At 47.5% G+C, this 27,305-nt stretch overlaps 1 protein-coding gene across 13 annotated transcripts in view; it reads left to right on the top strand.

Annotated features, from left to right (window-relative positions):
• The window catches only part of TRAF3IP1 (TRAF3 interacting protein 1), a 65,917-nt gene extending 46,106 nt beyond the window's left edge, over nt 1-19,811 (top strand). For 10 of the 13 annotated variants that reach the window (XM_033859443.2, XM_033859445.2, XM_019923587.3 and 7 more), the window contains 2 exons: nt 17,275-17,498; nt 17,992-19,811. In XM_033859443.2, the coding sequence (XP_033715334.1) occupies nt 17,275-17,498; nt 17,992-18,157 (390 nt within the window). In that variant the 3' untranslated portion in view covers nt 18,158-19,811. Of the gene's footprint in view, nt 1-17,274; nt 17,499-17,991 lie in introns of those variants that run through there. The other 3 variants (XM_019923591.3, XR_012332893.1, XM_073807030.1) reach the window with 3 other exon arrangements.
• The last annotated feature ends 7,494 nt before the right edge of the window (nt 19,812-27,305 follow it).

Below are 27,305 nucleotides of genomic sequence, written 5' to 3'. Positions count from 1 at the left end.
TATTTTTGTATTAAGTATGGGCGTATTCAGGCTTCTATTTCTTCCTGAGTCAGTTCTGGTTATTAATTTCTTTTAAACTATCAAGCTTGGGGCTTCCCTGGTGGCGCAGTGGTTGAGGGTCCGCCTGCCGATGCAGGGGACGTGGGTTCGTGCCCCGGTCCGGGAGGATCCCACATGCTGCGGAGAGGCTGGGCCCGTGAGCCATGGCCGCTGAGCCTGCATGTCCAGAGCCTGTGCTCCGCAGCGGGAGAGGCCACAACGGTGAGAGGCCCGTGTACCGCAATAAATAAATAAATAAACAAACTATCAAGCTTATTGCAAAAAAGCATTTTTTTAAAAATTTATTTTATTGTTTTATTTATTTATTTTTCAGCTGCGTTGGGTTTTCGTTGCTGCGCACGGGCTTTTCTCTGGTTGTGGCGAGCGGGGGCTACTCTTTGTTGCGGTGCGCGGGCTCATTGCGGTGGCTTCTCTTGTTGTGGAGCACGGGCTCTACGCACACGGGCTGCTGTAGTTGTGGCACACTGGCTCAGTAGTTGTGGCGCGCAGGCTCAGTAGTTGTGGTGCACGGTCCCAGCTGTTCTGCGGCATGCGGGATCTTCCCGGACCAGGGCTCAAACCTGTGCCCCCGGCATTGGCAGGCAGACTCCCAACCACTGCGCCACCAGAGAAACCTGCAAAAAAGCTTTTGATAGAACTCTTAAACATCTGCTCTATTTGTAACTTAGGTTTTTTTTTAATTAATAATATTACTTATTTGTGATTTTTCCTTTTTTTAAAATCACTTTTTACAGAAATTTGTCACTCTCTTAAAACCACCGAATTGTGGCTTTGCTGATCTTCACTTTGTATCTTTGATTTTACTTTTTGCTGATATTTCAAGTTTTCTTTATTTCCTTCCTTCTACTCTTTGAGTTTTTTCTGTTTTGTTTTGTTTTTTAATTTCTTAAGTTGGACACTTGTTACTAGTTTTTATTTACCCTTTAAAAAAACCTTAATATAAACTTGTTTTATGATTATAAATTATTTTGTTTCAGAAGTCAGTATTCGGGACTTCCCTGGTGGTCCCACGGTTAAGACTTTGCGATTCCACTGCAAGGGGCATGGGTTCATCCCCGCTCAGGGAACTAAGATCCCGCACAGCGCGTAGCGCAGCCAAAGAAAAACCAAGTCAGTGTTCATTCACTCACCAGCCGTTTATTGATCACCTGCCATATCCTGGGCACTGTTCCAGGCATCAAATCAGAAATGGATGTTAACTGCTATCAAATATCTTTTTGGCAACTGTTGAGATTGTCATATATTAATAGAATTCCTAATGTTGAGCAATTCTTTCATTCCTAAAATAATCTTTGCTTGGTCATAGACTATTATTTGTCCACTGCAGAACTATATTCAGTTTACTACTATTTTAAAATAGAAGTTTGTATCTTTATTCAAGTGAAATTAACTTGGGGTGTTTGTTCGAATGTGTCTGTGTATTGTCATTAGGTGTTTCGATCAAGATTATGTTGGTTTTATAAAATTTGTTTTTTTTTCCTGTGCCCTAGACAGTTTAAGTCAGAGGAGTGATCTGGTTCACAGAGGTTTCATGGAGCCTTGAGGCTGGGTGCCCTTCCTTCCTCTCAGACAGAGGTTGGTCCCCTCCGGGGCTCCTCTCCCCAGGGCTGCTATCAGAAGCAGGAGCTCACTTCTTATCTGACGACAGCTTGAGAACAAGAAGCTCGGAGCTCACAGGGTTTCCTGGTCCCCAGCTGCTGACAGTCACAGGTTCCCATGCTCTTGCCTGCGGGGCACATAGGTCGCGGGTAGTGAGGCCTGGGTAGGGGTCCTTCTCCTACACACGTGGGTCAGCTTGCCCCCCCCCCCCCACCGGGAAGCCCTGGGAGGGACACTGGGTGCAGCTGCCCTGCGGGAGCTCGGCGGGATCCCAGAGCTGAGGTTTGTCCCCTCTGTGCTCCCTCTGTCCGTAGGCGGTGGGGCGGGGCTGTTGTCAGGGTGTAATCAGCGGCTTGCTTTCCTGATTGCTTTCCTGCGGGGCAAGCCGCCTCCTCCCCTGCGTTGTGCTGTGGGCCGGCGGCTTCCGGCCTCTCGGCCGGGTGGCCAGTATCAGGACCTGTCACAGAAACCCCCGCTCAAGTCCCCGCTCACATGTCGCCTCTTCAGAGGCCTTCCCTGCCTGCCGGCTACACCAGTCCTCCCTCCAGCCCCTCACCCACGAGAGTCCGACCCGACTATTCTCTTCTTGGCATCGGTGGCCACCTGGAATTGTAGAATGTGTTTTTGGACTGACTTGGGTGCTGGAGGAGCGAAGAATAATGAGTCCCGGTTTAAGAAGAGCTAGTTGCGCCATCTGTGTCCGCAGGGCACCTGCAGCACCCTTGCCACTGTCCTCAGCGCCCTCAGGGTGTCTGGGACCCAGCGTCCTTTATTTGCATTTCCTTTGCTCCTCCTAGCCTTGGGCACACTGCTTATGCTGATCACGAATTCTGCGGAATGTATTTTCTGCTGAAGACCTCTGATATCCGGGTACTTCCAGTTACAGGTTTGAGTGTTGATTTCTTCTCCATTTCCCATGCCAGCAGCCGTGAAATTCACTGGGGTCATAGCCCAGTAACTGCCTTCGGGGGTTAATGCTTAATTTGGGTGTGATTATTGTATCTGGTATTTTTAGAGCCATTAAATATGGTAAGAATTTAGAAGTCTAAATATGAAAAAATAAAACTGGAGCCAGAATTATAAGCACAGATTGGAGCAGTAGGCTCAATAGAAAATGATAAATATTTTAGCAAGACATTTAAAGTAGCAAATTCAGTTAGTTAGTAAAGGGCTGGAAAGGAAAAGCAAAATAATTTAAGGATCCTAATGGGCATTTCCAGAGATGATAGTGAAAAGAGAAAAGCACTTCTAAAGTGTATTTTTAAACCTAGATTCATTTGCTTCCACTGCCTACATCATGGGAGGTGATTATAAAGTACAGAGCAAGTGAACTTTAGAACCCTGTATCCTTTGAAATTTCCTTAAGGTACATCTGCTCAAACAGTCTGTGCCTTAGCCCTGTCCAAAGGGTCTTGTTAAATGTTGGTGCTGGGTCTGCCCCACACCCATAGGTCAGTCTTCGGGCAGGATCCTGGTGTGCGTATGTTTAAAAACTTCCCCAGGTGATTCTGATGCACAGCCAGGAATGAGACGGTGCCTTCCAGCTTCTGCGCCAGGTGGTCGCTGACCCCTGGAGGGATGAGGTAGGAGTTGCTTAGCCTCCACTTCTGGTTCCTGTGCACAAGGGCTGATCCCATTAAACCCTTAGAAGACCTGGGGTCAGTGCTCGGGGAGGAAAGAGCCTGTCCACTCCCTCCATCCCTGGGTGGTAGCAGTGGCCTTCTTGGACCTGGCTCATTTGGGTGGGGGGGCCATGGAGCTGTGGACTTGAGGCAGATCTAAAAGCATCGTCCTAACCAATAGGGAACATGCACTACCTCCTGCCTGGTGGCCTGTGTGCTCCAGTCATAGCTTCTTCCTCTTGCTGACATGCAGGGAGTGGGGCCTGTTCCTCGCCGGTGCGTCTGCCCAGGTTGCTGTTTCAGGAGCAGGGACTGTTTCTTGTTGGCCCTGGCTTGCATGAGCCTAGCCACTCCAAGCTTACTCACTTACCCCATGGCTCTCCCCTCTTCCCCAAGGTGAGATCATCCTAACAATATTTTACAAGAAATGCCTGCACACACCTTTTTAATCTTGAGCTCCTGAGAAATCTAAATAACAAATATAGACTTGTAAAAAGATGAGAGGAATGTGAGATGTAATAAAAATGACATAAAAGGATATTAATAACTTTGATGTCCCTGAAGATGTATTAGTTGATGCTTAAATGTGAATGCTATAGCCATGGAGATGCCATGGAGTTGCCTTGGATGGAAAGCAAGGGTCCTTCCTGGGAATGTCTTCTTAGATTTAAGTTCCTCTGAGTGCTTGATACCAGTTTTCTCCATCTGTTGAGGCTGGCGCCTCCGGTCTGGTCGTCTAAGGGTACTCCCAGAGCCATCCGTCCTCTTTACAGAATGGCCACTGGTTTTCTTGCCTTGATGACGGGACTCAGTAGGAGGCTTGATACTTTTTCAGAATTCTGTTTCCATGGAACTTCTAGGTCAGATGGGGCAGCTTGAGCCCAAGAGTTTATCTTCCTCTCTCCTATTAGTATTTGCTTAGTATACCTAGGTGTGCTGATGTTGGGTGCATATATATTTATAATGCATATATATGCATATATATTTATGGTTGTTTTAAACTCTTGATGAATTGACCCCTTTATCAGTATATATAATGACCTTTTTTGTCTCTTCTTAGAGTTTTTGGCTTGAACTCTATTTTGTCTGATACAAGGATAGATACCCCTGCTCTCTTTTGGTTTCTAATTTTGTGAAATATCTTTTTCTATCCCTTCACTTTTAGCCTATGTGTATCTTTAAAGATGAAGTGAGTCTCTTGCAGGCAACAGGTACTTGAGTCTTGTTTTTCTTTTTTTATCCTTCCAGCCACTCTATGCCTTCTTGCTCCCAGTTTTATTGAAATATAATCGACATATAGCACTGTGTACTTTTAAGGTGTACAGCATAATGATTTGACTTAAATATATCGTGGAATGGTTGCCATAACAAGTTAGCTAACATCCATCATCTCTTATAGATAAAAAAAAAAGGAATTTTTTCATTGTGATGAGAACTCTTAGGATCTATTCTCCTAACAACTTTCATATATACTGTACAGCAGTGTTAGCTATAACCATCGTGTTGTACATCACATTCCCAGTACTTATTTGTCTTATAACTGGAAGTTCGTACCTTTTGACCACCTTCCTCCAGTTCCTTCTCTCCTTACCCCTATCATACTGTATTTGTCATTCTCTGCCTGATGTATTTCCCTTAGCATAATGCCCCAGGGTCTACCTGTGTTGTTGCAAATGGTAGGATTTCTTCCCTTTGTGTGGGTGAATAATATTCCACTGTGTATAACTATCTATCCATCCATCCCACAACTTCTTTATCCATTCATCTGTTGATGGACACTTAGGTTGTTTCCACGTCTTTGCTATTGTGAATAGAGCTACAATAAACGTGGGGCTGCAGATGGCTCTTTGACATGGTGCTTTCATTTTCTTCAGATATGTTCCCAGAAGTGGAATTGCTGGGTCCGCTCTGTGCTTTTTGCTTGGAGAATTTAATCCATTTACATGTAGAGTAATTACAATAAGTAAGGACTTACTAATGCCATCCTGTTGTTTTCTGGCTGTTTTCTGATTCCCATGTTCCTTTCTTCTTCTCTTTCTGCCTGCCTTTGTGAATTCATGATTTTCCATAGTGGTGTGCCTTGAGTCTCTTCTCTTTATCTTTTGTGTATCTACTGTAGGTTTTTGCTCTGCTTTTTTTTTCGTTTTTTTTTTTTTTTTGCTTTGTTTTTTCTGAGGCTTACATAAAACATCTTACAGATATAACAGTCTGTTTTACACTGATAACAGCTTAACTTCAATTGCATACAAAAACTTTACCCTTTTACTCCCCCTTATGTTTTTGATATTGTGATCTACCTCTTTTTATATTGTGTATTTATTAACAAATTATTGTAGCTTTAGTTATTTTTAATACTTTTTTCCTCGAACCTTTATACTAGAGTTAAGTGGTTAATACCTCCATCACATTACAGTACTAGAGTTTTGTTGTTGTTGTTGTTTCGTTTGGCTTTAGCAGAAACGCTAGACATGGATAAGGCTTTGTGACATTTCTTCTCTGTCTGTGACACTTTAGAAGGCACGATTTACACGGGATTGTCTACAGTTAACAAATATGCTATTTTTGAGACTTTATGGCTTCTTATTTAACAGCCATAAATCTAAGAGTAACTATATGTCATGACATAAGAACTATGAGGTCCCATCTTGAGATTGCTTCCTTCAAGATCAGCATTTTGTTTCAGATGAAATGTTTTAAATTTGGTTAATACTACATTTCAAGAAAACTAATTGCATTTATACATGCACCTATTTATCTATTTATTTTTAAAGCAAAAGCAGGTTTATTCAGGGAGATACACACTCCGTAGGCAGAGTGTGGGCCATCTTCGAAGGCAAGAGGCCAGTATTAGAGTATTTTGAATTTGACATATACTTATCTTCACCAGTGTATTGTATATTTTCATGTTTTCATGTTACTTATTAGTGTCCTTTAGTTTCAGCCTGAAGAACTCCTTTCAGCATTTCTTATAAGGCAGATCTAGTGGTGATGAACTCCCTCAGCTTTTGTTTATCTAAGAAAGTCTTATCTCTCCTTCATTTCTGAAGGACAGCTTTGCTGGATAGAGTATTCTTGGTTGGCAGTTTTTTCCTTCATCCCTCTGAATATTTTGTCCCCCTCTTTCCTGGCCTATAGGGTTTCTGCTGGCAGATCTGCAGATTGCTTTATGGGGATAGCTGGAAGTTGCAAGCTGCTCTTCTCTTGCTGCTTTAAGAGTCTCCTCTTGTCTTTGATTTTTGACAGTTTCATTATTGTGTGTCTTGGAGAGGATCTCCTTAGGTGAAGTTTGTTTGATGAACTGTGAGCTTCGTGAACTTGGATGTCCAACTCTTCTTCCAGATTTGGGAAGTTCTCAGCCGTTATTTCTTTCAATAAGCTTTCTGCCCCTTTCTCCCTCTTTTCTTCTGGGACTCCAGTAGTTTGTAGATTGCTTCTCGTGATGGTGCCCATTGATCACGTAGGCTTTCTTCACCCTTTCTCATTCATGCTTTTCCCCCCAGACAGGGTCATTTTGAAGGTCTTGTCTTCTACGTCACAGATTCTTCTTCCGCTTGAACCGTTCTGTTGTTGATGCTCTCGTCACATTTTTCATTTCATTGGTTGTGTTATTCAGCTCCAGAACTTCTGTTTCTATCTCTCTGTTAAACATCATTTTTTTCCTATGTTATTTTCCTGATTTGTTGAACTGTCTGTGTTTCCTTGCAGCTCATCGAACTCCCTTAAAATAGCTATTTTGGGTTCTTTATCAGGTAAATTGGAGCTCTCCATGTCTTTGGTATTGGTTACTGGAAGAGTATTGGTGGTGTCATGTTTTCTTGATTTTTCATGTTCCTTGAGTCTTTTTTTTTTAATTTATTTATCTTATTTACTTATTTTTGGCTGTGTTGGGTCTTTGTTGCTGCACGCAGGCTTTCTCTAGTTGCAGTGAGCAGGGGCTACTCTTTTGTTGTGGTGTGCCGGCTTCTCATTGCGGTGGCTTCTCTTGTTGTGGAGCACGGGCTCTAGGCGTGTGGGCTTCAGTAGTTGTGGCATGTGGGCTCAGTAGTTGTGGCTCGCGGGCTCCAGATCGCAGGCTCAGTAGTTGCGGCGCATGGGCTTAGCTGCTCTGCAGCATGTGGGATCTTTCCAGACCAGAGCTCGAACCCACGTCCCCTGCATTGGCAGGTGGATTCTCAACCACTGCGCCACCAGGAAGGCCCTTGTTGCTTGAGTCTTATGTTGCTGTCTTCACGTTTGAAGTGGCAGCCATCTCCTCCAGTCTTTACTGACTGCCTTTGGGTGATAAATATTTCCACCAGCCCTGCTAGGGATTCTGAGGCTTTCTCATCTCCTATGCGTACGCTCGCTCCATGTTTCTTGCCGTTTCTTGCTCCCTCCTCCAGCAGAATTCCTCAGCTTCTGTGCCGTCTCTCTGCCCCGTAGCTCCCGGCTGGGTGATGACAGCCTCTGTTTCTTTTCCCAGGAGTGGAGCTCAAGCTGAAGGTTGTGGTCTCTCCCTCCACAGACTCAGGCTGGCTCTCTGCACGTGCTCAGTAGCCATCTGTCAGAGCTTGCTCTCACCATGTGGGGATCACACACAGGAGTGGCCGCAGGGTGGGAGTGCGTGTGGGTGAGGCACGCTGAGCGCTGGGGGGCGCCCATGGGCCAGCTGGGGCTCCGTAGGTGAGGTGTCCCCAGCGGCTCGTATAGGCGGACTTGTTGGTGGAGTGTGCGGTGGGCGCAGTAGGGTCTGCATCAGTTTAGCTACCTGCCACTCTCCCAGCCACTCCGAGCCCCCAGGCATGCAGCCCACAGCTCTGGATGGGGCGAGAGAGAAAGGAGCCTCCTTGGCAGCTTCACGCACAGCTGGGGAAGCGGAGTGCCCACTCCGGCGCTCTCACTGTCCCCGAGGGGGAAGTCACAGGCCATGGTGGTCTCTCTTGGCCCTAAGCTGCTCCTCCTCGGGGAGGAGTGACACCATGGGTGAGGTCAGGCTGTTTCTCTTTCCCTCTCCAGTGCATCCACACTGGCTTGTTTTGCTCTGGTGGTGTGCTGGACCTCTCCAAGGGCTCCCTGCCTGCAGAGTCAGCACAGCCGCTGCCTTGTGGTGGAGTCTCCAAAGCTTGGTGGCCCCCTGCTCTGTGCCGCGGTTGGGAGATTGTCCCCACGTGGAGAGCGGAGCGAGAGTGGGCTGGCTGCCCGCGTGTCCTCCTGTCCAGCTCTGAGCCATCCACTGCCTTTCTTCATCTCCTGAGCATGGTTGCCTCTGACAGTTTGTTCTGTTTTATAGTTGTTCCCTAGTTCGGTTTCAGTTCTGTTATTTGGGCAGAATCTACTTGCTGTAGCTTAAAAGAATTGCAGAATCCTAAAAATCTCTAGCTAGAATGAATTTTAGAGATTTAAACAAAGATAAAGAAATACAAAAATAAAGGTTCATGGTTACGAATTCCTAATCTTGTTTTTTTTCTAAAGCATATATTTTATTATATGATTAATAGTGAAATAGAATACACTGTAGGAATGGAAACCCTATTCCCTAGTGGATAAATATATTTTTGTCCATTCTCTTTAATAGTCAGTGTTTCTTCTTCTTTTGGGCTGCTACATCCAGGAAAGAGTCAGTTGTTTCAGTTAAAAAAAATTCAAGTCAGCCGTTGTAGCATCCTTTGAACTTAGCTTACTTACGGTACATTTAACCAAGAAATTATTCTTGAACCAAATAAAATCACTAGTGAGTGGGTTGTCTCTCAAGAATAAATGGCACGTATAAAATTCAACATCCATTATTGCTAAGAGCTTGCAGTGAACGAGGGGTAGGAAGGTTCCTCTGGCCACAGGAGGGAGAGTTCCTGCAACGAGCAGTCAGCAACCTACACAGCAGGGAGGGGCTGCAGGTGTTTCCGTGGAATTCAGGAGCAAGGATGTGAAGTGAAACCTGGCTGAGATATTCTGGAGGGTCTAACTGGTACAAAAAGAAATGAGGCTGAATTCTGGAAAGGAGACAGGGTCACCATCATTTGAAGATGACAGCAGTCTACCGAGTCAATCAACCCCCTAAAAGTTAAAACTATTTAAAAAATTTATAAGGTGGCCAGTGACAAAATAAATACACAGAAGTCAGTACTTTTCCTATATGTCAGCAATAACCAGTTGGAAACAATGTATATCAAGTCCCCCATCCAGAACTGGAAACAAAAATGTAAGTTTCCAAGGCATGTGTGCATTTAATAAGAATTTATAGTAACTGTATTGAGAAGCCACAGAATTTTACCAAGAAATATAAAAGGTCTGGAAAAAGTCGAGAGAGACATTGTGTTTCTGGGTGGAAACTCAATATTATAGAGATGTCACTTCTCTCAAGTTAACTTGTAAGTTTAATGCAATTCCAGTAAACATTCAATGGATGTTTGGGAATTTGGCAGGGAATATTCTGAAGTTTTTCTGAAAGCATAAATATATGAGAATAGCCTTCCATAAAAATGTTGGAAAGGACCAGGTTCAGGCCAGTAATGTCACATTCCTAACTTGCTTTCATTACTTTAAGCAGAGAAGGGATCACTGTGGCTGGGGACCTGAGCTCTACATTGCCCTGTTGCCTGCTTTGTTAGTGTCATTATGGTCAGTCCTCCATGTGACAAGATGATTTTTTAAATTCTTTCCATTTTCATGTCAGTCTGAAAGGCCAGGCTGAAGGTACGTCTTCTCTGTTCCGTGCAGTAACCTTTGGCTTCAGCCGCAGTGACCCCACGCCAAGCCTCTGTACTCTTATCTTACACACCGGCCTTCCGAGGGGGTTCCTCGTTCCTTTCCAAGGACGTTAATGTTTGTAGAAGTAGCTAACATTTAATGATCTTTTGATTTTTCTCTGCACCAGGTTCTAGGTAGTTCCTTATATGCATTTCTTCTCCTGTAGAAGCTTACCCATCGGATAGTCTCAGTCGTAGACAATATAATTATAACAACAGCTGACGTTGATAGAGCACTTACTATCCCTGAGGAGTTGCATACATCACTTCATTTAATCCTCCCAGTAATTTATGAGATAGGTGTCATCCCCATTTTCTAGGTTAGGAAACTGAGGCACAAGAGTTATCTTGCCCAAGATTATGTGGACAGTCGCACAGGTGGGACGTCAGTGAACCTCACATTATATAGCTTCTCATACATACGTTCTAAAAGCTTCCTGCTCGTGTTTATTTCTTATCCGTAGTGGCTGCAGCGAGCAGATTTTACCAGCTGGGAGGTTTTTTTTAACAGCGTGTCCCTGACTTGGACCGGCGGTTTTCTCTCTGCTGCCAGTGTTCAGTAGTTACACCTGCAGCTGTCAGATTGTGGAAATGCCATCGGAGTCGATGTTCTTGTATATGCACAGAAGTAAAATACTGGCTTGTGAAAAATATTTGATGTAAATTGGTACAAGCACTTTGGAAAACTGTGTGACATACGTACCCGTTGACCCAGCAGTGCCACTTCTTGTTGCATGCCGTGGAGAATCCTGTGCCTGTGTGCCTGTGTGTATTAGGACAAATGTATAAGGTTGTTCCGAGTGGCCTTGTTTGTCATGGCCCCAGACCAAGAATCACCCAAGTGTCCACCAGCAGTGGGGTGGTTGGATAAATCATGGTGTATTCATATGGTGACATAACCATTCAGCAATGCAGATGAACAGAACGCGTGTGCTCGTAATTACATGGTTGATTCTCAAGTACAGCGTTGAGCAACAGAGTCCAACACATGCAGATACATGTGTGACTCCATTTGTCCCGTGCACATAGGACCGGCACACGGGTCAGCAAACAGCAGAGCCCGTCGTGCAGACCTGGGACTTGAACACCAGGGACAGCAGACTGACAGTGACCTTGGGCTTTGGGGACCCTGGCAGGGTTTGCTTTCCTTACCCAGATGATGGCTGCAGGTGTCACTTTATCATTTTGTTAAACCGTTCATTTGTGTCTTAGATGCTTTTCTGTGTGTGTGTGTAAAGGTTAAAGTGTTTGATTCCAGACCGTTTTACTGTGCGTTCAAGATACCAGTTTGACCCACACTAGAAATGAATGTGTGGTTTACAGAGAAGTTTGGTGATGGAATATTTCTGGATGAACAGGACGCTTGGAATCATTATTCCGTGGGTCTCTGCTTCTCTCATGTAACTTGGATGCAGGCATTCCTCGGTTTACGAAGAAAATGAACTTTTGACAGGTTGTATATAAATCGCTTCCTGAAGTCATGGGCGAGTATGTTACTTAAAGCAAATACTCACACTCTTTGATTTATTACCCCCCCCTCAATTAATCAGGCCTTTGTTTATCGGGTTGGCTTCATGTAGGGTAGAGCTCTGCTCCGGAGTGTCCGTGACCCCTCAGATCAGCGGCAGAGTGGAGGGCAGTGTCGTACCCCAGATCCGGCTTCTGAGAGACTTCTAGCAGAATCTAAGGGTCAGGCTTTCAAGCATTATTTTAACAATAGTACTTTTTTGCCCTGAAGCATTGTAATTGAAATTTAAAGAAACAAATCTCGGAGGTCAGCAGTTTTTATGTGTATGACTTATAATAATAAATCATTATAAATTTAAAAAGCACTATACACACAAATGCCCACAGTTCTGGGGACAAGTGTGTGTGTGGTAAACGCAAATAATATTAAGTCCCAGGAGTAACTCTTCACCTGAAAACTCTTGGAAAGTCACTTTTTCTGAAGCGCGCGTGCGAAGTGGCCGGCCAGACGCTACCAGCTGAGCAAACAGTCTGCATGCAGCCTGCGGCAGGCGGAGGGCCGGCCAGGCGGGAGGGCGGGCGGGTGTGTGTGCCCGCGACACACAGCTGCCGCCCCTCTGTGTCACCTGTAGCAGCTGATCCCGTGGCAAGCCACACGCAGGAGCTGCAGATCTCCGAGCTCAGCACTGCAGTCTTTCGGTAAAGATTTTTTAGGGCTAATTTCATGGTTTGGGTTATTTATGAAGTGGCGATGGGGAAGGGGATGTGTCAGGAAGGAAGGCAAATGATTTTTTGGTGAAAGAACTTGTCCGCCTGCAGCTGGGCACACAGCTTGTCGGTTGGTGTTGACAGTACAGCAGCGTACCTGTCAGCCTGTCGCCTTGCCTGGAGCGGCGGCGCCTGCGCTGAAGCAGGGACTCGCCTGCTCCCCCTGCAGGCCTTGCGGCTTCGTCCCTCATGGTGGATCAATTTATAATGGTTACCGTTTACTGAGGGCTTACTCTGTGCGAGGCACTGAGCTGCTTATTTTATATTACCCCACTTAATCTGAGCTGCAGGGTAAATATTATTACTTCTGTTTTATGGTGAGGAAACCGAGGTACAGAGAGGTCACGTCAAGCTCCCAGGGCCGTAAAGATGGGAGGCGGTGAGGCGGGCTGGGACCGGCTGGGGCCCTGCAGAGCACACGCTCCCGACCGCTCGCGCCTCGCCCACAGGCCCTCTTGTGTTCTAGGCGGTTTTAGGTGCTATTTTGGATCATGATACAGTTTTGTTACTTTTTGCTCTTCTGTTTTCAAAAATTAAGTATATTTCATGTGGCTAATTCCTGTATGGTGAGTATGGTGGTGGATTCTCCAGTTCTACCGTACGTATTAAAAGTCTATAAAACAAGGGTTTATAATGGTTGTATTTGTCTGGAAAGTTGCTGATACAGCAGTAGAAGCTCTGCGTAAATCAGAGGCTGTCGTCAGTGGTGTGCTTTTAAAGCACATGATCAGTGCTCGACTTATCCACCCCACCCGCCACTTTAAGTGAAAGTTTGAAAAATGCCAGAATTTTGATATTTTGCAGCAATACTCAAAGCCTCTCCCGACCATCATAATCCAAGCCCACATGTGTCTTGTTTAACATTCTGAGGCTCTTAGAATTATGACCTTTAAGATTAGCATTCCCAGGCGTCCCTGGTGGCGCAGTGGTTGGGAGTCTGCCTGCCAATGCAGGGGACACGGGTTCGTGCCCCGGTCCGGGAAGATCCCACATGCCGCGGAGCGGCTGGGCCCGTGAGCCATGGCCGCTGAGCCTGCACGTCCGGAGCCTGTGCTCCGCAACGGGAGAGGCCACAACAGTGAGAAGCCCGCGTACCCCAAAAAAAAAAAAAAAAAGATTACTGTTCCCAATCCTGCTTGGTTCTGTGCCACAGAAACATGAAGGATTTTGACAGATGACCCCTATTGTCTTCATCCACGTTGGGACTTGCCAGTTTGGCAAGACATTGTGCCTGTTAGTCTCCATCCTAAGTTCTGTGCCCTAAACAGTTTTGTGTTAGAGACAATGTGATGCCAAATGCATAGGAATTACTTAATAATCATTATGAGTCGGTTTAAATAGAATTTTAAATGTCTCAACTAAGTAAGTAGTCAATATAATAAAGACAACACAGTTTTTCCTGGGAAGTCGTTTGTCATTGTATTGATTCATTTTAGTCATTTAGCATTGTAATTTAAAAGCATTTTTATAGCTACTACCTTTTTTCCTTAATTAAACTTATTTTGCGATAACTGTAGATTCAAATGCAGTTGTAAGAAATAATAGAGAGATCCCAGGGACACCTTGCTCAGTTTTTCCCACTGATAACATCTTACAGAACTGAGTGCAGTATGACACCCAGGATGCTGACCTTGATACAGTCAAGATACAACATCTCCAGCATCACAAGGATCCCTCTTGTTGCCCTTGTATCACCACAATCCATTCTCTACCTTCCACCCCACCCCGTCCTGAACCCCTGGCAACCACTCATCTGTTCTCCGTTTTTATAGTTTTATCATTTTAAGAATGTTATATAAATGGAATCATGCAGCATGTAAGTTGTTTTTTTTTAATTTTAAAATTTGTTTTTATTTTTGGCTGTGTTGGGTCTTCGTTGCTGCGCGCGGGCTTTCTCTGGTTGTGGCGAGCGGGGGCTACTCTTCGTTGCGGTGCGCAGGCTACTCATTGTGGTGGCTTCTCTTGTTGCAGAGCATGGGCTCTAGGCGTGCGGGCTTCAGTAGTTGCAGCACATGGGCTCAGTAATTGTGGCTCACAGACTCTAGAGCACAGGCTCAGTAATTATGACGCGTGGGCTTAGTTGCTCTGCAGCATATTGGATCTTCCCGGACCAGGGCTCGAACCCGTGTCCCCTGCATTGGCAGGCAGATTCTTAACCAATGCGCCACTAGGGAAGCCCGCAGCATGTAAGTCTTGAGACTGGCTTTTTTCACTCAGCATAACTCTCTCAAGGTCCGTCCAGGTTGTTGTGCGAATCAACAGTTCATTCCTTTTTTATTGCCAAGTAGTATTCCACGATACAGATGTAGCATAGTTTATTTAACTACTCACTCCTTGAAGGGCATCTGGGTTGTGTCCAGTTTTTGGCTCCTTGAATACAGCTTCTGTAAACATACCTATACAGGTTTTTGTGTGAACATGTCTTCTCTTCTCTGGGATCAGTGCCCAGGAGTACAATTGCTGGGTCGTGTGGTAGCTGCACGTTTAGCTTTTAAAGAAACTGCCAACTGGTTTTCCAGAGCAGCTGCACCACTTTACATTCCCACCAGCCGTGAATGGGGGATCCAGTTTCTCTGCACCCTTCCCAGCATTTGGCGTGGTCGCTGTTTTTTGTTTTAAACATTCTGATAGGTGTGGAGTGTTATCTCATGGTGGTTCTAATTTCCATTTCCTTAATAGGTAATGATTTTGAACATCTTTTCACGTGCTCGTTGGCCTTCTGTATATCATCTTTGGTGAAATGTCTGTTCTTTTGTCCGTTTTCTAATTTGATTGTTTGCTTTTTTTGCTGTTGACTTTTGAGAGTTTTTACATTCTAGGTACTAGTCCTTCACCAGGTCTGTGGTTTGAACATATGTCCTCTCACTCTCTAGGCTTTCTTGCATGCTCTCAACAGGGTTTCTTGCCCAGCGACAGTTTTTAATTCTGATGAAGTCCAGTTTATCAGTTTTTCCTTTAATTGATCGTGCTTTCGGTGTCAAGTCAGAACTCTTTGCCTGGCCCTAAATCCCAAGGATTTTCTTCTAGCTTTTTTTCTAGAAGTTTTATAGTTTTCTGTTTTACATTTAAGTCTGTGATCCATTTTGAGTTAATTTTTGTACAAGATGTGAGACTTAGGTCAAGGTTCACTTTCCCCTGTGGCTGTCCGGTTGCTCCGGTGCCTTCTGTTGGCTGGCTGTCTCCTCCGCTGGATTGCTGTGCGCCTTCGTCAGAAATCAGCTGGGCGTATTTGTGAGGATCTGCTTCTGGGTTCTCTGTTCTGTTCCATTGACCTGTGTGTCCATCCTGCCAGTACCACCCTGTCTTGATTACTGTAGCTATCTGGGAAGTCCTGAAATTGGGTAGCCTGGTTCTTCCCTCTTATTTCTTCTTTTTCAAAGTGTTTTAGCTATGCTAGTTCCTTTGCCTTTCTATATAAGTTTTAGGATAATCCTGTCCATGTCTACAGAGAATTTGGGATTTTGGTAAGAATTGTATTAAACCTGTATATCAGCTTGGGGAGAACTGACATCTCTACTATGTTGAATCCTGCAGTTGATGAACAGGGTATGGCTCTCTCTCTTTAGATCTCCTTTGATTTATTTCATCCACATTGTGTAGTTTTCAGTATACAAGTTCTGTACATATTTGGTTAGATTTACACCTAGTATTTCTTTTTTTTGAGCAATTATAAATGGCATCGTATTTTTAATTTTGGTATCCGTGTGTTCACTGCCAGTAAATAGAAACACAGTTGATTTTCGTATGTTTATCTTGTATCCCGCAGCCTTGCAGAGCTCACTTATTAGTTCTATGAGCTTGGCCTTTTATCTGTAGTCCTGTGTACTTAACACTGTCTGTGTGCCAGGCATTATGTTAAGGCTTTGCGTGTGTTTGCCAAAGGCCAGGACGTAGTGAGGCTAGGATCTTGACTCAGAAATTACTTACTCACTTCATCTATTCATTTGGCAAATATTTAAGGAGCACTTATATGGACCAGATGCAGGGTTCCTGCCCTCCTGGGGCCTACGGTCTGAAACCGGAATTAGAAGTGACACAAGTGGTTATCTAACTTAATACAAGAAGTTTAAAAATAAAACAAGACGTTCATTAATTATAACCTAATGCATCTGACTCGGTGTCAGTGGGTAAAGCAGGGACCTTTAGTCAGCCTGTGTGGAGTGGGGGCACCCAGGGGGGACTTGCTAAACATTGTTCATTTCCCCAGGAAAGGTTTCCCGACCCAAACTGCTTGTTGATTCTTACATCAGTTTTTGCAGTTCAGAGACGTCTGTGGTAAAACCTCATACGAAGGGAATTAAATATTCTTGTCCAAGAGCCCAAGAACTCCTGGCCAAAACTACGTGAAGCTCCCTGGTCGCCTCCATCGTCACCTCCTTCACCTGCTGTGCATTAGCCCCTCCCCCGCCAGCCCTGCACCCTCGATGCCCGCCCCAGGCCCCGTGGCCTCCGCACCGGCCAGCCCAGGCCAGCCCTCCTCGACCTCGCCTGCTGCCCCCGTGCTGCCGAGGGCCGCGCCCTCCGTCCGCACACCGCACCTCCCTCTCTCCACCTCGCGGCCCTCCTCTCCTCGGCTGGCCGCGCCCTCCGCTGGCCTGGCAGGCCAGGTCGCGGAGTCGTTCGAGCTGGGAGGGCGGTGCATCAAGGAGTGAGAGGCAGGGCCAGGTCCCCTTCCCGCCACACGGTTTGGGAAGATCATCGGTGGCCCTGCCTGAGCTTTTGTAACAACAGCGGCAGTGAGTTTCTGGCCAGTTGGGAAATGAAAGTCTTACCCTACAGAAATGCGCCTCTCGGGCAGCCTTCCAGGGACAGGGCCCTACGGGGCGCTGCTGACGTGCTCACGCGGGGCCTGGCAGCCCGGGCCACTGCTGGCCTAGTCTCGCGGCCACAGGCGTGAAGCAGTGTCCCATAGCCCGGTGGGCCCCGAACCCGCACCGTCCCCACGCCCACGCCCCTTCCGCCCTTATTAGTCCCTGTCCTGCCTTAGGAGTGAGGCTGTTGCTCTCTCTTCATTCTCTTCCCACTGACTGTAGGAGAAACTGCTCGTCTTCGAGTCGGCGTGGAAGAAGGAGAAGGACATAGTCTCCAAGGAGATAGAGAAGCTCCGTGTGTCCATCCAGACCCTGTGCAGGAGCGCACTTCCCCTGGGCAAGATCATGGACTACATCCAGGAGGACGTCGACGCCATGCAGAACGAGTTGCAGCTGTGGCACAGCGAGAACCGGCAGCATGCTGAGGCCCTGCGGAAGGAGCAGAGGTGGGGGCCGGGGGGGTGGGGAGCCGGGGCGGGGGAGAGCGGGGGCGGGGCCCGGGGCCCACGTGTGCTCGCAGCCCAGGGGGAGGGCTCCCGAGAGCCCACGGCCCCTCGACCCTCTCTTTCTTACCTCCTCCCCCGAAGGAAACACGTTTCTTTTTCTTTTTCGTTCCTAGCATAACGTGCATTTCTTTGTAGCAGTTAGAGAAGATCTGCAGTCAGTGTTCAAAAACGAGATTTAGACATTAAAACAGACAGCAAACTTCGCAGTTTGGATACCATATTTTTCATGTATCTTATCGAAATCCCCAAAGCTTTGTGACTGTAATTTGAAAGTATTTTAATTTTTCACTCTAAAAGAGTACGTTTATGTTTGTACCCTTTTTCTTTGGATGCAATGACTAATTCCCCTTTTGTTGTCTTCCACTGTTTGAATTAAGAAGCAAATGTAAAATGTGAGAGATATTTATGAGCCCCTGGCTTTGCTTTCTGTCAGCATCACAGATTGTGCCCTGGAGCCCTTGGAGGCGGAGCTGGCGGAGCTGGAGCAGCTGGTCAGAGACCAGCAGGACAGGATCTGCGCAGTGAAGGCCAGTATTCTGAGGAATGAAGAGAAAATTCAGAAAATGGTACACAGTATCCATCTGAGTTCCAGGAGGTGAAAGCGCACACTTTTCGGAGACTGAAGGTCGCCCTCAGTTTGCACGTGGTTACTCCTTAAGTTTCCGTTTGAAGACAATGAACAGTTTACAATGTTATCCAACTGATTTTCAGAGCTTTACAAGCGTGAGGCATATTCAGTGTGTGAAGACGATGTGTTCCTACCTTCCTCCGCTAGAATACCTGCTAGTTATAAATAGCTCTTGCAAATGCCTGTGTGAAAAGTTTCTTTACAAGCCTGTCCTTTGTATTTCCCCCGTAGGCTGTTCAGTTCTGTGCCAGATTCGCCAGCAGGTGAGTGGTGCTGGCGCAGCCAGGGATGCAGGCGTCCGTGATTTCAGACTCTGAGTCTAGTGACAGGACTTCTGTGAGTCAAGCACTGAGTGAGATGGCTGTACATTTTGATAGGAGCTTCATAAATACAATGAAGCCTGAAAATGAATGAATTATATTTTTAGCTCATTTCCACTTGGAAGGGGTTAATTTCGGCCCATATCTTTATAAGGTACGCGTGAACTTTAATTTTTAACCTCTTTGTAATTGCATACACGTTATGTAATTTTCTTACTGGTCTCTTTTATCTTTTGCTTATATTTCCAGCCCTTAAAGTTCATACATTTAAAAAGGAGGTTTGAGTATGGCCTTCATGGACATCATCTGGACATGAGATTGTCACAGGCCCTTTCCTCACTTTCTTTAACATTTTGCCCCTGGGTTTTCGCCACGTGCACACTTGTGTCACTTGCCTCGTTCTCTCCAGAAGAGGGGCTTGCTCTCCAAGGCATCGGCATCATGCCTTTTCCTTCGCACAGGTGTAAGCACCTGTGCACCTGAGAGACAGGTAGCTTAGGGAAAACTGCAAAAGGAAGACTTAAAAGGATACATGGATTTGCAAAATTTTTTAATGTTAGCGTTTTTTTGGAAATTGTTTTTTTAAAGCAGAAGTTTTTTTTTTTTAAACATGGTTTTTATTTAGTTTTTCACTGCATATAATATTGTAAATACTTACTAAAGTCTTCAATTTGTGTATAAAGGATTTCACTGTTTGGAGACATACTTACGGGTCTTAAGGTCTGGGTCCTGATACTTTTATTTCTAGATACTGTATTTATTATGTAACCCAAGGAGGGCCATTTTAAGTGTTAGAATTTGCCTGAGAAAGTTTTGTTTCTTTAAAAGACTAGCACAAATGGCACGGTTAAGTTTTTCTTAGTGTAATTTCCAAAATAAATCTGTTACAAAGGTAGTTCTATGACTTTGGAAGCTGAGTAAGTTCAAGGTCAGATTATTAAGATCTGCCGTCATGAAACATTGGTCGTCTTCTCCTTTCCGTAGTTTACCGTAAAATTCAGTTTGGCGAGGCTCCACTAATGCAGCACTGCCGGCGGGCAGGTGTGCCAGTCCCCAGCCCTCACGTGCTCATAGTCTCTTTTCCACTGACTTGGATGGCAGCCACCATCCTAAAGGGACCCTGTTTTGCTTCAAGTGAAGGTGTCTGCCTTTAATGAATTTGTACATAAGACTAGAGATTTTGTGTTGCAAAAAATTACATACATTGTGAGTAAAATTTTGTATGAAGTAGTCTCTCAAATTGTATCATAAAATTTATTTTTCTTTTATACATAAATCATTAAAAATAATCAGATTTTTTTTCTATCAGTGTATGGGTTGTGCAGTTCAGTTCACACCTGGAGAAAAGCATTTATAAGCATTTGGATTTTTTTTAGTTTTCAAATGTGTGCAGTTTGTTTTTCTTTGAAGAAAGTTCAGGGAAATTTATATTTTCACTCATTGTGACACCCCTTTTCTGTATAAATTGCAGTCTTATATATGGCAGGTAAGCATTTATCAGAAATTTTAAGACCATTCAGGAAGTTTTAGAAAGTCTCTGCATGTAGTTATTAGTGTATCTTATCACAAACGGAATTAAATCCTGTGATTTATTATTTTGATAGAATACACAAATGGGGTTATCAAATGTTTTTCTCTGCTTTGGCTTGTAAGTTTTCAAGACGTACTGGAGTCATACTTCAGAAATTTTAATTTAAGTGACTTCCCTGGCGGTCCAGTGGTTAAGACTCTGCACTTCCACCGCAGGGGGCACGGGTTCAATCCCTGGTGGGGGGAACTAAGATCCCGCATGCCGTGTGGTGCGGCCACAGAAAAAAAAAAAAAAAGAAATTAAAAGTTGAGCCGACATATTTATATTTAAAGGAAATACATAAACCTTAGAAAAAAATAACAAGACTAAAATTCAGGCTTTCTACTTTGACATTCATGCTTATTTTTCTTAATAAGCAAGTTAAAAAATGATAACTGGAATCTGTAAAGACAGATGATGTTATTTAGTGACAATATAGGTGCAGTTTAGGATTGGGGGGTGGGGGTCTGGAATTCTCAGTCTGTTGACAAGTGCCCCTGAAATATTCCCAGACTTCTTTTCCAAGCTGCCCTGAACTGACCGGGATGTGTCTTCTGCTGACTTGCGCAGCCCTGGGGCACGCGAGCGAGAAGAGAGGTGGCTGGACCTTTACCAGCTTGGTGTCACCGGTCACAGGCTTAGGACGACCAGTCTGCTTGAGTTCCCACAAGAATCGGGTTCAGGATGAGGCCGCACGCAGGACCCTGTGCTCAGGCGGCTGCCCTGAAGGACCGGTTTCCGCACAGACCCAGACCCCCTCCCAGCTCCGGGGTCTTCTGCCTGCTCCCAGGGGGGCAGAGGCAGAGCGCCTCGCTCCCCATGCCCTCCCTGCCCCCAGGAGCCCGCCGCCCGAGCTGGGAGGAAGCCCCAGGCCCGTCCACTCCCGGGGTGTGCTCTTGCCTGGCGGGGCTGTGTTCACCTCTATCCTGTGATGCACTTCACTAATCGAAAGGCCTCATGTTTTCCTAAAAAGTGTTTGGGTGAGTACGGTTCACACAAGCTCTGCAAGAGGGCAGGAGGCCCCTGGAAGAGTCCCCTTCTGCCGCTTATGTGTGTTTTCATAAAAGGAGTTTGGGAAGGACTTTTATTTTTTTAATTCAGTGAGAGAAAAGACATTTAAATGGCTTTTTAAGCTGTAAAACTAGTGTTTACGTCCATGTTTAGAGCTGAGTTCCAGATTGATGATCGGCCTCTTAAACCAAGCAAGTTGGTCTTTCTGGTGAGAAAATGGGGTTCAGGGACTTCCCTGGCCGTCCAGTGATTAGGGCCCCGCACTTGCACTGCCGAGGGCGCGGGTTCAGTCCCCGGTCGGGGAACTAAGATCCCACAAGCTTCGTGGTGCAGACCCCCCGCCCCCCCAAAAAAACCCGAAAACGGGGTTCCGAAGGAAGTCAAGGCCTGAGTCACGGAGGCTGTGCCGGCCAGCCGAGGCGCAACCAGGGCTTTGTAAGCCAGTGTGGTGGGTGCGCTCGGTGTGCGAGGTTCCCCGGCAGCCCCGCCCCCTGCCCCCGTCCCGCCGGCTCAGCACACCCCGCAGGCACGCGGCCGGTGAGTCAGGGCAGCTCAGAGGATGCTAAGCCCGCACCAGTTTTCAGCCACAGTCTGTCGGCTAATTCGCAGCATCTGTCCTGTTCTTCACTGCACTCTCGGACTTCCCGTTCAATTCTCGGAAAAGGCTCTTAGCGTTGCTGTCGCCGTGACGTAACAAACCAAAAAACACTTAGGTCTGCCGTTTACGGTCCCCGTCAAAGCCAGCACTTTGCTGGGTGACGGCGGCCAGCGATCGCGGGCCTCGCTTGCTGGACCCCGGCCTGAACGCCGGGTGCGCGGTGCCTCTTGTGCCCTCCTGTACTTGGGGCGCGATGCGCACCCCCGGGAGCGGAGCCATAGCCCTGACCTGCTCAGGACGGTGGCAGCCGTGCCTTTTCTTGAGGCATAATTATTAATACATCCCTTCCCCGCCTGCAGGAGGGTTCTGGTTTGGATGACAAATGACCTTCTCCCTCTCCCTATTTGATATCTAGGAGTGGTGACACATGGCCGTGAAGGGGTGATGGGGCCCCTCTGAGCGACAGGAGAGCCGTGTGGGTCCCACTGTCGCCACAGCTCTGCCGCAGGTCAGGGGACGTTCGTGACGCGTCCACACTGCAGACAGGTGACAGGGCCTCTGCTTGCCCGGGGTGAGACGCGGACGTGTGTCTTGGCTTCCTGACTGTTGCAGGACCTTCCCCAAACGCTCCTGTCTGAGCTGATGTTGCCTGAAGGGAATCGCAGGGGGCCTGTTGGATGCCCTTCCAGCTATCTGGATGGAGCTGCAGGAGGTGGGTCTGTGCTGTGTGCAGCTGGCATGACCTTGACCGGGCAGGACAGAGGCCCCGGAGAACCTCCCCGGGCCGCGGCAAGATGGGACCAGGCAGACCCTGCCTGGAGGAGAGCGGCAGGAGGAACCCCGGGGCTCCTGGCACCGCAGTCAGGATGCACTGGGCGCGCAGAGACGCCCCCCGCCCCAGGGCGTTCCGTGGTGAAGCCGGCACAGCGCGACCTCAGGGGATGGCCGTGGAGGCGAGGCCCGGCTGGTCCGCGTGGACGGCAGGGCTGGGCCATGTTCCCACGGAGCCCGGCGTGACATCCGATGACAGTGTTATGTGTAAATGTCTTTTTAAAAAAGAAAATGACCGTTAACTGCTCTCAAGTATCCGTATTCTTAGTCATTCCACATTTTTGTATGTGGCATAACTATAATTTTAAAAATATGGCTTCCATATTTTTATTTAAAGTGCTTTTTAAAGAAATAGATTATATATTAACATGGATCAATAAGTGGTGCAAAAGGTCTGCACCGAGCGGTCTCCCCCTTCTCATCCCCGTCTGCCCTGTTTCTTCTTGCCCCTGTAGGCAGCCTCTTTTATTAGATTCTCCTTTATCTCTCTGTTTCTTTAGGGAAATATGAATACATATTTTTGTACTCCCACAACACACAGTATCGCGAAAGGTAGAACGCTATATATATATGCCATTCTGCATCTTGGTTTTTAAAATGTTCCCAAATCCTGGGGACTGCGCCCTGCCAGTCCCTAGAGGCCGTCGTCGTTCCCTGCAGAGCCGTGCGGAGTGTCCCAAGGACGTGCCCGGTGCGTGTGGCCCAGTGCCCTGTCGCTGGCCTCGGGTGGTTTCCAGCCTTGCGCAGTGACCGACCTCGTTTTGCTTCGTTTTTTACGTGTGCAGGTGTGTCCGTGGATGGACACCCAGAAACGAGGTTGCCGGGTTGCTGGGTAGACGCACCGTAATGTCGGCACCTCAGCTTCAAGGCAATGGTTGTGGGCTGTGCTGTTTGGTCTCCCGTCAGTACAGGTGCAGGCGTGTCTGCTTCGCCACAGCCTTTCCAGCGGCGTATTGTCACACGTTTGGCCTTCTGTTACTCTGACAGGTGAGAAAGCGGATCTCAGTGAGGTTTAATTTGCACTTCTCTTTTTCGGAATGGGTTCGAGCATCTGGCCGTGTGTTTAAGGACTGTTTGCTTTCTGTGAACTGAGTCTTCTGATCAGCTGCCCTTGATTCTGGTGGACTCTTGGCCTTTTTCTTCTGATTTGTTTCTAGAAGCCCTTTGTGTCTTGCGTTGTAAATATTATTTTCCACTTTGCCTTTCACCCAAAATGTTGCTAAACAAATAACGATGCTAATCATCCTCTTTTTTTTTTTGGGGGGAGTGCAGGTCCCTCTCCCTGCCGGACCCCACCTCTCCAGGTGAATTCTGCCCTTGCCAAGGTGGTCTCCTCTGGTGACAGATTCTTTTCTTTCCCTTAAACGCCACAGGCAAAGGCAGACCTGGTGGGAAGGAGGCCAGTGGCCTGGGGAGAGCTCGGGACTTGGCGGCTGTGTGACCTGGGTGTCCCCGCACACCATCTCTGAGCTGTAGATGCCTGTGGACGGGGTCGCCACAACCCCTCAGCATCAGGGGGCTTCTCAAGAGCGTTCTGGCTCACACAGGGGCTCCTGGGGGCTCCTCAGCTCCTTCATCCTTCAGGGCAGGTGGGCCGTGTCCCCATCTTGCTGGAGGGTCGCACATCTCCTTCCTGGCTCGAGGAGAGAATGTGCTGCAGACGCACGGTTAAGTCCAGGACTGTCCCCTCGTCCGTGTTTGGATCGCTGGCTACGAGCGTTTTCCTGTGAGAGAACGGACTGTGGTCTGAGCTGAGGTCTTAGGAGAGGCCTTGGCCTGAGGACACCCAGAGCTGGACACAAAAGGGGCAGCTTTGCCTCGGCCTGTGGCCACTGAGGGGACTCGGGCCTCCTGGCTGGGGGCACCGAGGAGCGATATGGTCCCAGAGCCGGGCATGGGGCCCCTTGGGGCTGAGGGCCCTGACGGTTCTGGGAGGCGCTGTCTTCGTAAAGCACATGAAGCCCTCTGACCTGGGCAGTGAGGGGCCAGCCCCGCCCTCCCAGACTCCCAGCTTCCTGAGTGCAGACGTGCCCACCCTGCCCAGGGGACAGACAGATGGGGCTGGGTGGGCACAGGTCTCCCCGGGGCTCCGGCTGTCGTCCTGGTCGCGAGCCACAGGGCGCGTGGAGGGGCGGGACCAGGCAGGGCTGGCTGCCGGCTCCCCCCAGGACAGGAGGCCCGAGGGTGGGCGAGTGGAGGACAGCCCGACACGGGACTGCGCTCCAGCCAGCACGGCGGGCTGCCCGGGTCCAGCTCTGCTGTGTGGACCCTTAGCTTCCTCTGCCCGGGGGGTGGAGGAGGGGTGCCCAGGAGTGTGGGCAAGGGCGTGGCACAGGGAAGGGCCAGGGAAACGGCGAGTCTGGGTTCCCGGGGGGTGCAGAGCATGGGCAGGGTGCAGGCCTCAGGGACGCAAACAGACCTTTCTCCCCGAAACCTGGAAATTGAACAGTAAAAATTCAAATCCCAGTGACGTTATTGAAGAAATGTAAGCTGATCACATACGATGAAGCTCTAGTAATTGTAACAGAGTGGAACCGGTGTAGGAAAACATGAACCACTGAAATAGCACAGGACCCCCCTCCAGACACATACGTCTAGGAATTCTGATTTCCGATAAATGTACTTCAAAGCAGAAGTATTTCAGATCGGTGTCCACATAAGTGGCACTGGAACGTGTGGTTTTCCATACGGCAAAACTATTACATGCAAAAATAAATCCCAAGAAATTAAACAGTTCAAAACATATGAGAATACCGGAAGAAAATAATTGGAGAATATTTTATATTGATAATATGTCTAAATGTTTATATAATTTATTGATATATTTATTATACTATTAATACATTTGTTATTTATGATAGTTCTGTTTTGTGAGAGGCAGCGTAACGTATCGGAATAAAGCACTTAGAAGAGAGGGTACTAAGCGCTAAACATATTTCAAGGTGAAGAAGAACTTCCTAAAAAAGACATTTTCAGAAGCCTTACGTGAAAAAAATTGTATATACTTGGCTGTATAAGAAATAAAAATTTCTGCATAGCCAAGCAAAAGTGAAAAATGGTTCACTGGGAGAAATACTTGCAATGTCTCTAACAAAGAGTTAATATTCATAAGAGGCAAAGACTCTCTCATTAATAAGAAAAATACGTATGGTCCAATTGAATGATGGAAGGAAGTGACAAAATAGGCAGTCAGTTCATGGAAGGAGCCAGAAACCAGCGTTTGGCCTTATCATCAAGGGATAAAGGGGCAGAGAGCTTGGGAGTCCAGGCTGGAGAGAGTGACTCGGGTTCAGACCCCAGCAGGTCAGGGTGCCCAGCCCTCAGCCTGAGGAGGGCTCCTTTGTTAGCTGGTGGCTTTGGGCAAATGGCCTAAGCTTTTGCCTCACTTGCCCATGTGTTTGATTGGGTTAATCCACATGGCACCGGCTTCATAGTTTGTCGTCAGAGGATAAATATGTTACTGGTTATAAAGTACAAAGATCAATAATTGGCACGTAGTACGGGCTATATAAGTATCAACTAGTATTCATGTAACGTGAGCATCACGCTGGCACAAGTTTTCAGCTGGCAGAGGTTAGAAAGATTAATAATGCATGATGTGGGGCTTCCCTGGTGGCGCAGTGGTTGAGAGTCCGCCTGCCGATGCAGGGGACGCGGGTTCGTGCCCCGGTCCAGGAAGATCCCACATGCCGCGGAGCGGCTGGGCCCGTGAGCCATGGCCGCCGAGCCTGTGCGTCTGGAGCCTGTGCTCCGCGACGGGAGAGGCCACAACAGTGAGAGGCCCGCGTACCGCAAAAAAAAAAAAAAAAAAAAAAAATGCATGGTGTGGTTGAGGATGTGGTGTGTAAGTCGATCAGTATTTTTAGAGGGCGTTCTGGAAGTACTTCTCAAAATTAAAAACAGGAATATTTGGCTGACTGAAGAAAAAGCTGGAGCAGGGAGATGACCACTGTCTTCAGATAAAAGGTCCGGTGGGTGGAGGAACCTTCAAATAAAAGGTTCTCTGCGGCCCTAGCACTGACCTGTGGATGTGAAATACAGGGAGATGGGCTTGGCCCTGTGTAAGGAATAAGTCTCCATTCAGACAGAGCAGTCCGTAGGTGGTGTGGATAGCGAGCTCCCCGTCTCAGGAGGTGTGCAAGCAGAGGCTGGTTGGCCACTTCCCAGGGATGCCTTGGGGGGTTCGCTGGAGGCTCCCTCTGCTTCTTCAGGCCTTGCCCACCACAAGGAATGACCCATCCCTCTAGCCCAGATCTCCACCCACCCTTCTCCCTGCTCTACCTGCCGACTCTGCCAGGTCAGCAGATGTGGTCTTCAGGAGCCCCTGCAGGCTGAGCCCGGCTGTGCTTCCTGCCCCCCGATGGACCTGCAGCCTCCATTCCCCTCCGCTGCTCAGTTTGCCGGGAGAGGCCTCGCCTTGCCCTCCTCCAGCCAGGGGTGGATGTCATCGTTCTCTCCTGAATACAAACCGCCTTTCAGGAGGTTTCATCGTGGCCCCAGGAAACTGGGGGCGACGGGCAGGCAGCTTCAGGGGGATGTGCCTCTCAGGACAGAGACCGATCGGGACAAGAGCATTTGCTAATTTTTCTGTTTCACTTTCAAGCAGCCTGAGACCCTTCCAGGGTGTTCCAGAGTTTTTCATTTAAACCCCGGGGAAAGCTGTCCTCTGCGATCGCGTGCCTGGCACTGGCTCTCTGGGTTGGCTGTAGCTGCCCTGCGGGTTTCCAGGGCTTGGCACCTTGGTCAGGGCCTGGAATTCCCTCTGTCAGGGAAGCCCCTTCCGCTCTTT

Source organism: Tursiops truncatus, chromosome 7 (assembly GCF_011762595.2).
Source record: "Tursiops truncatus isolate mTurTru1 chromosome 7, mTurTru1.mat.Y, whole genome shotgun sequence".
Classification (NCBI taxonomy): Eukaryota; Metazoa; Chordata; class Mammalia; order Artiodactyla; family Delphinidae; genus Tursiops; species Tursiops truncatus.
Note: the sequence above shows the minus strand (reverse complement) of the source record. Positions and strands in the feature narration are given on the sequence as shown.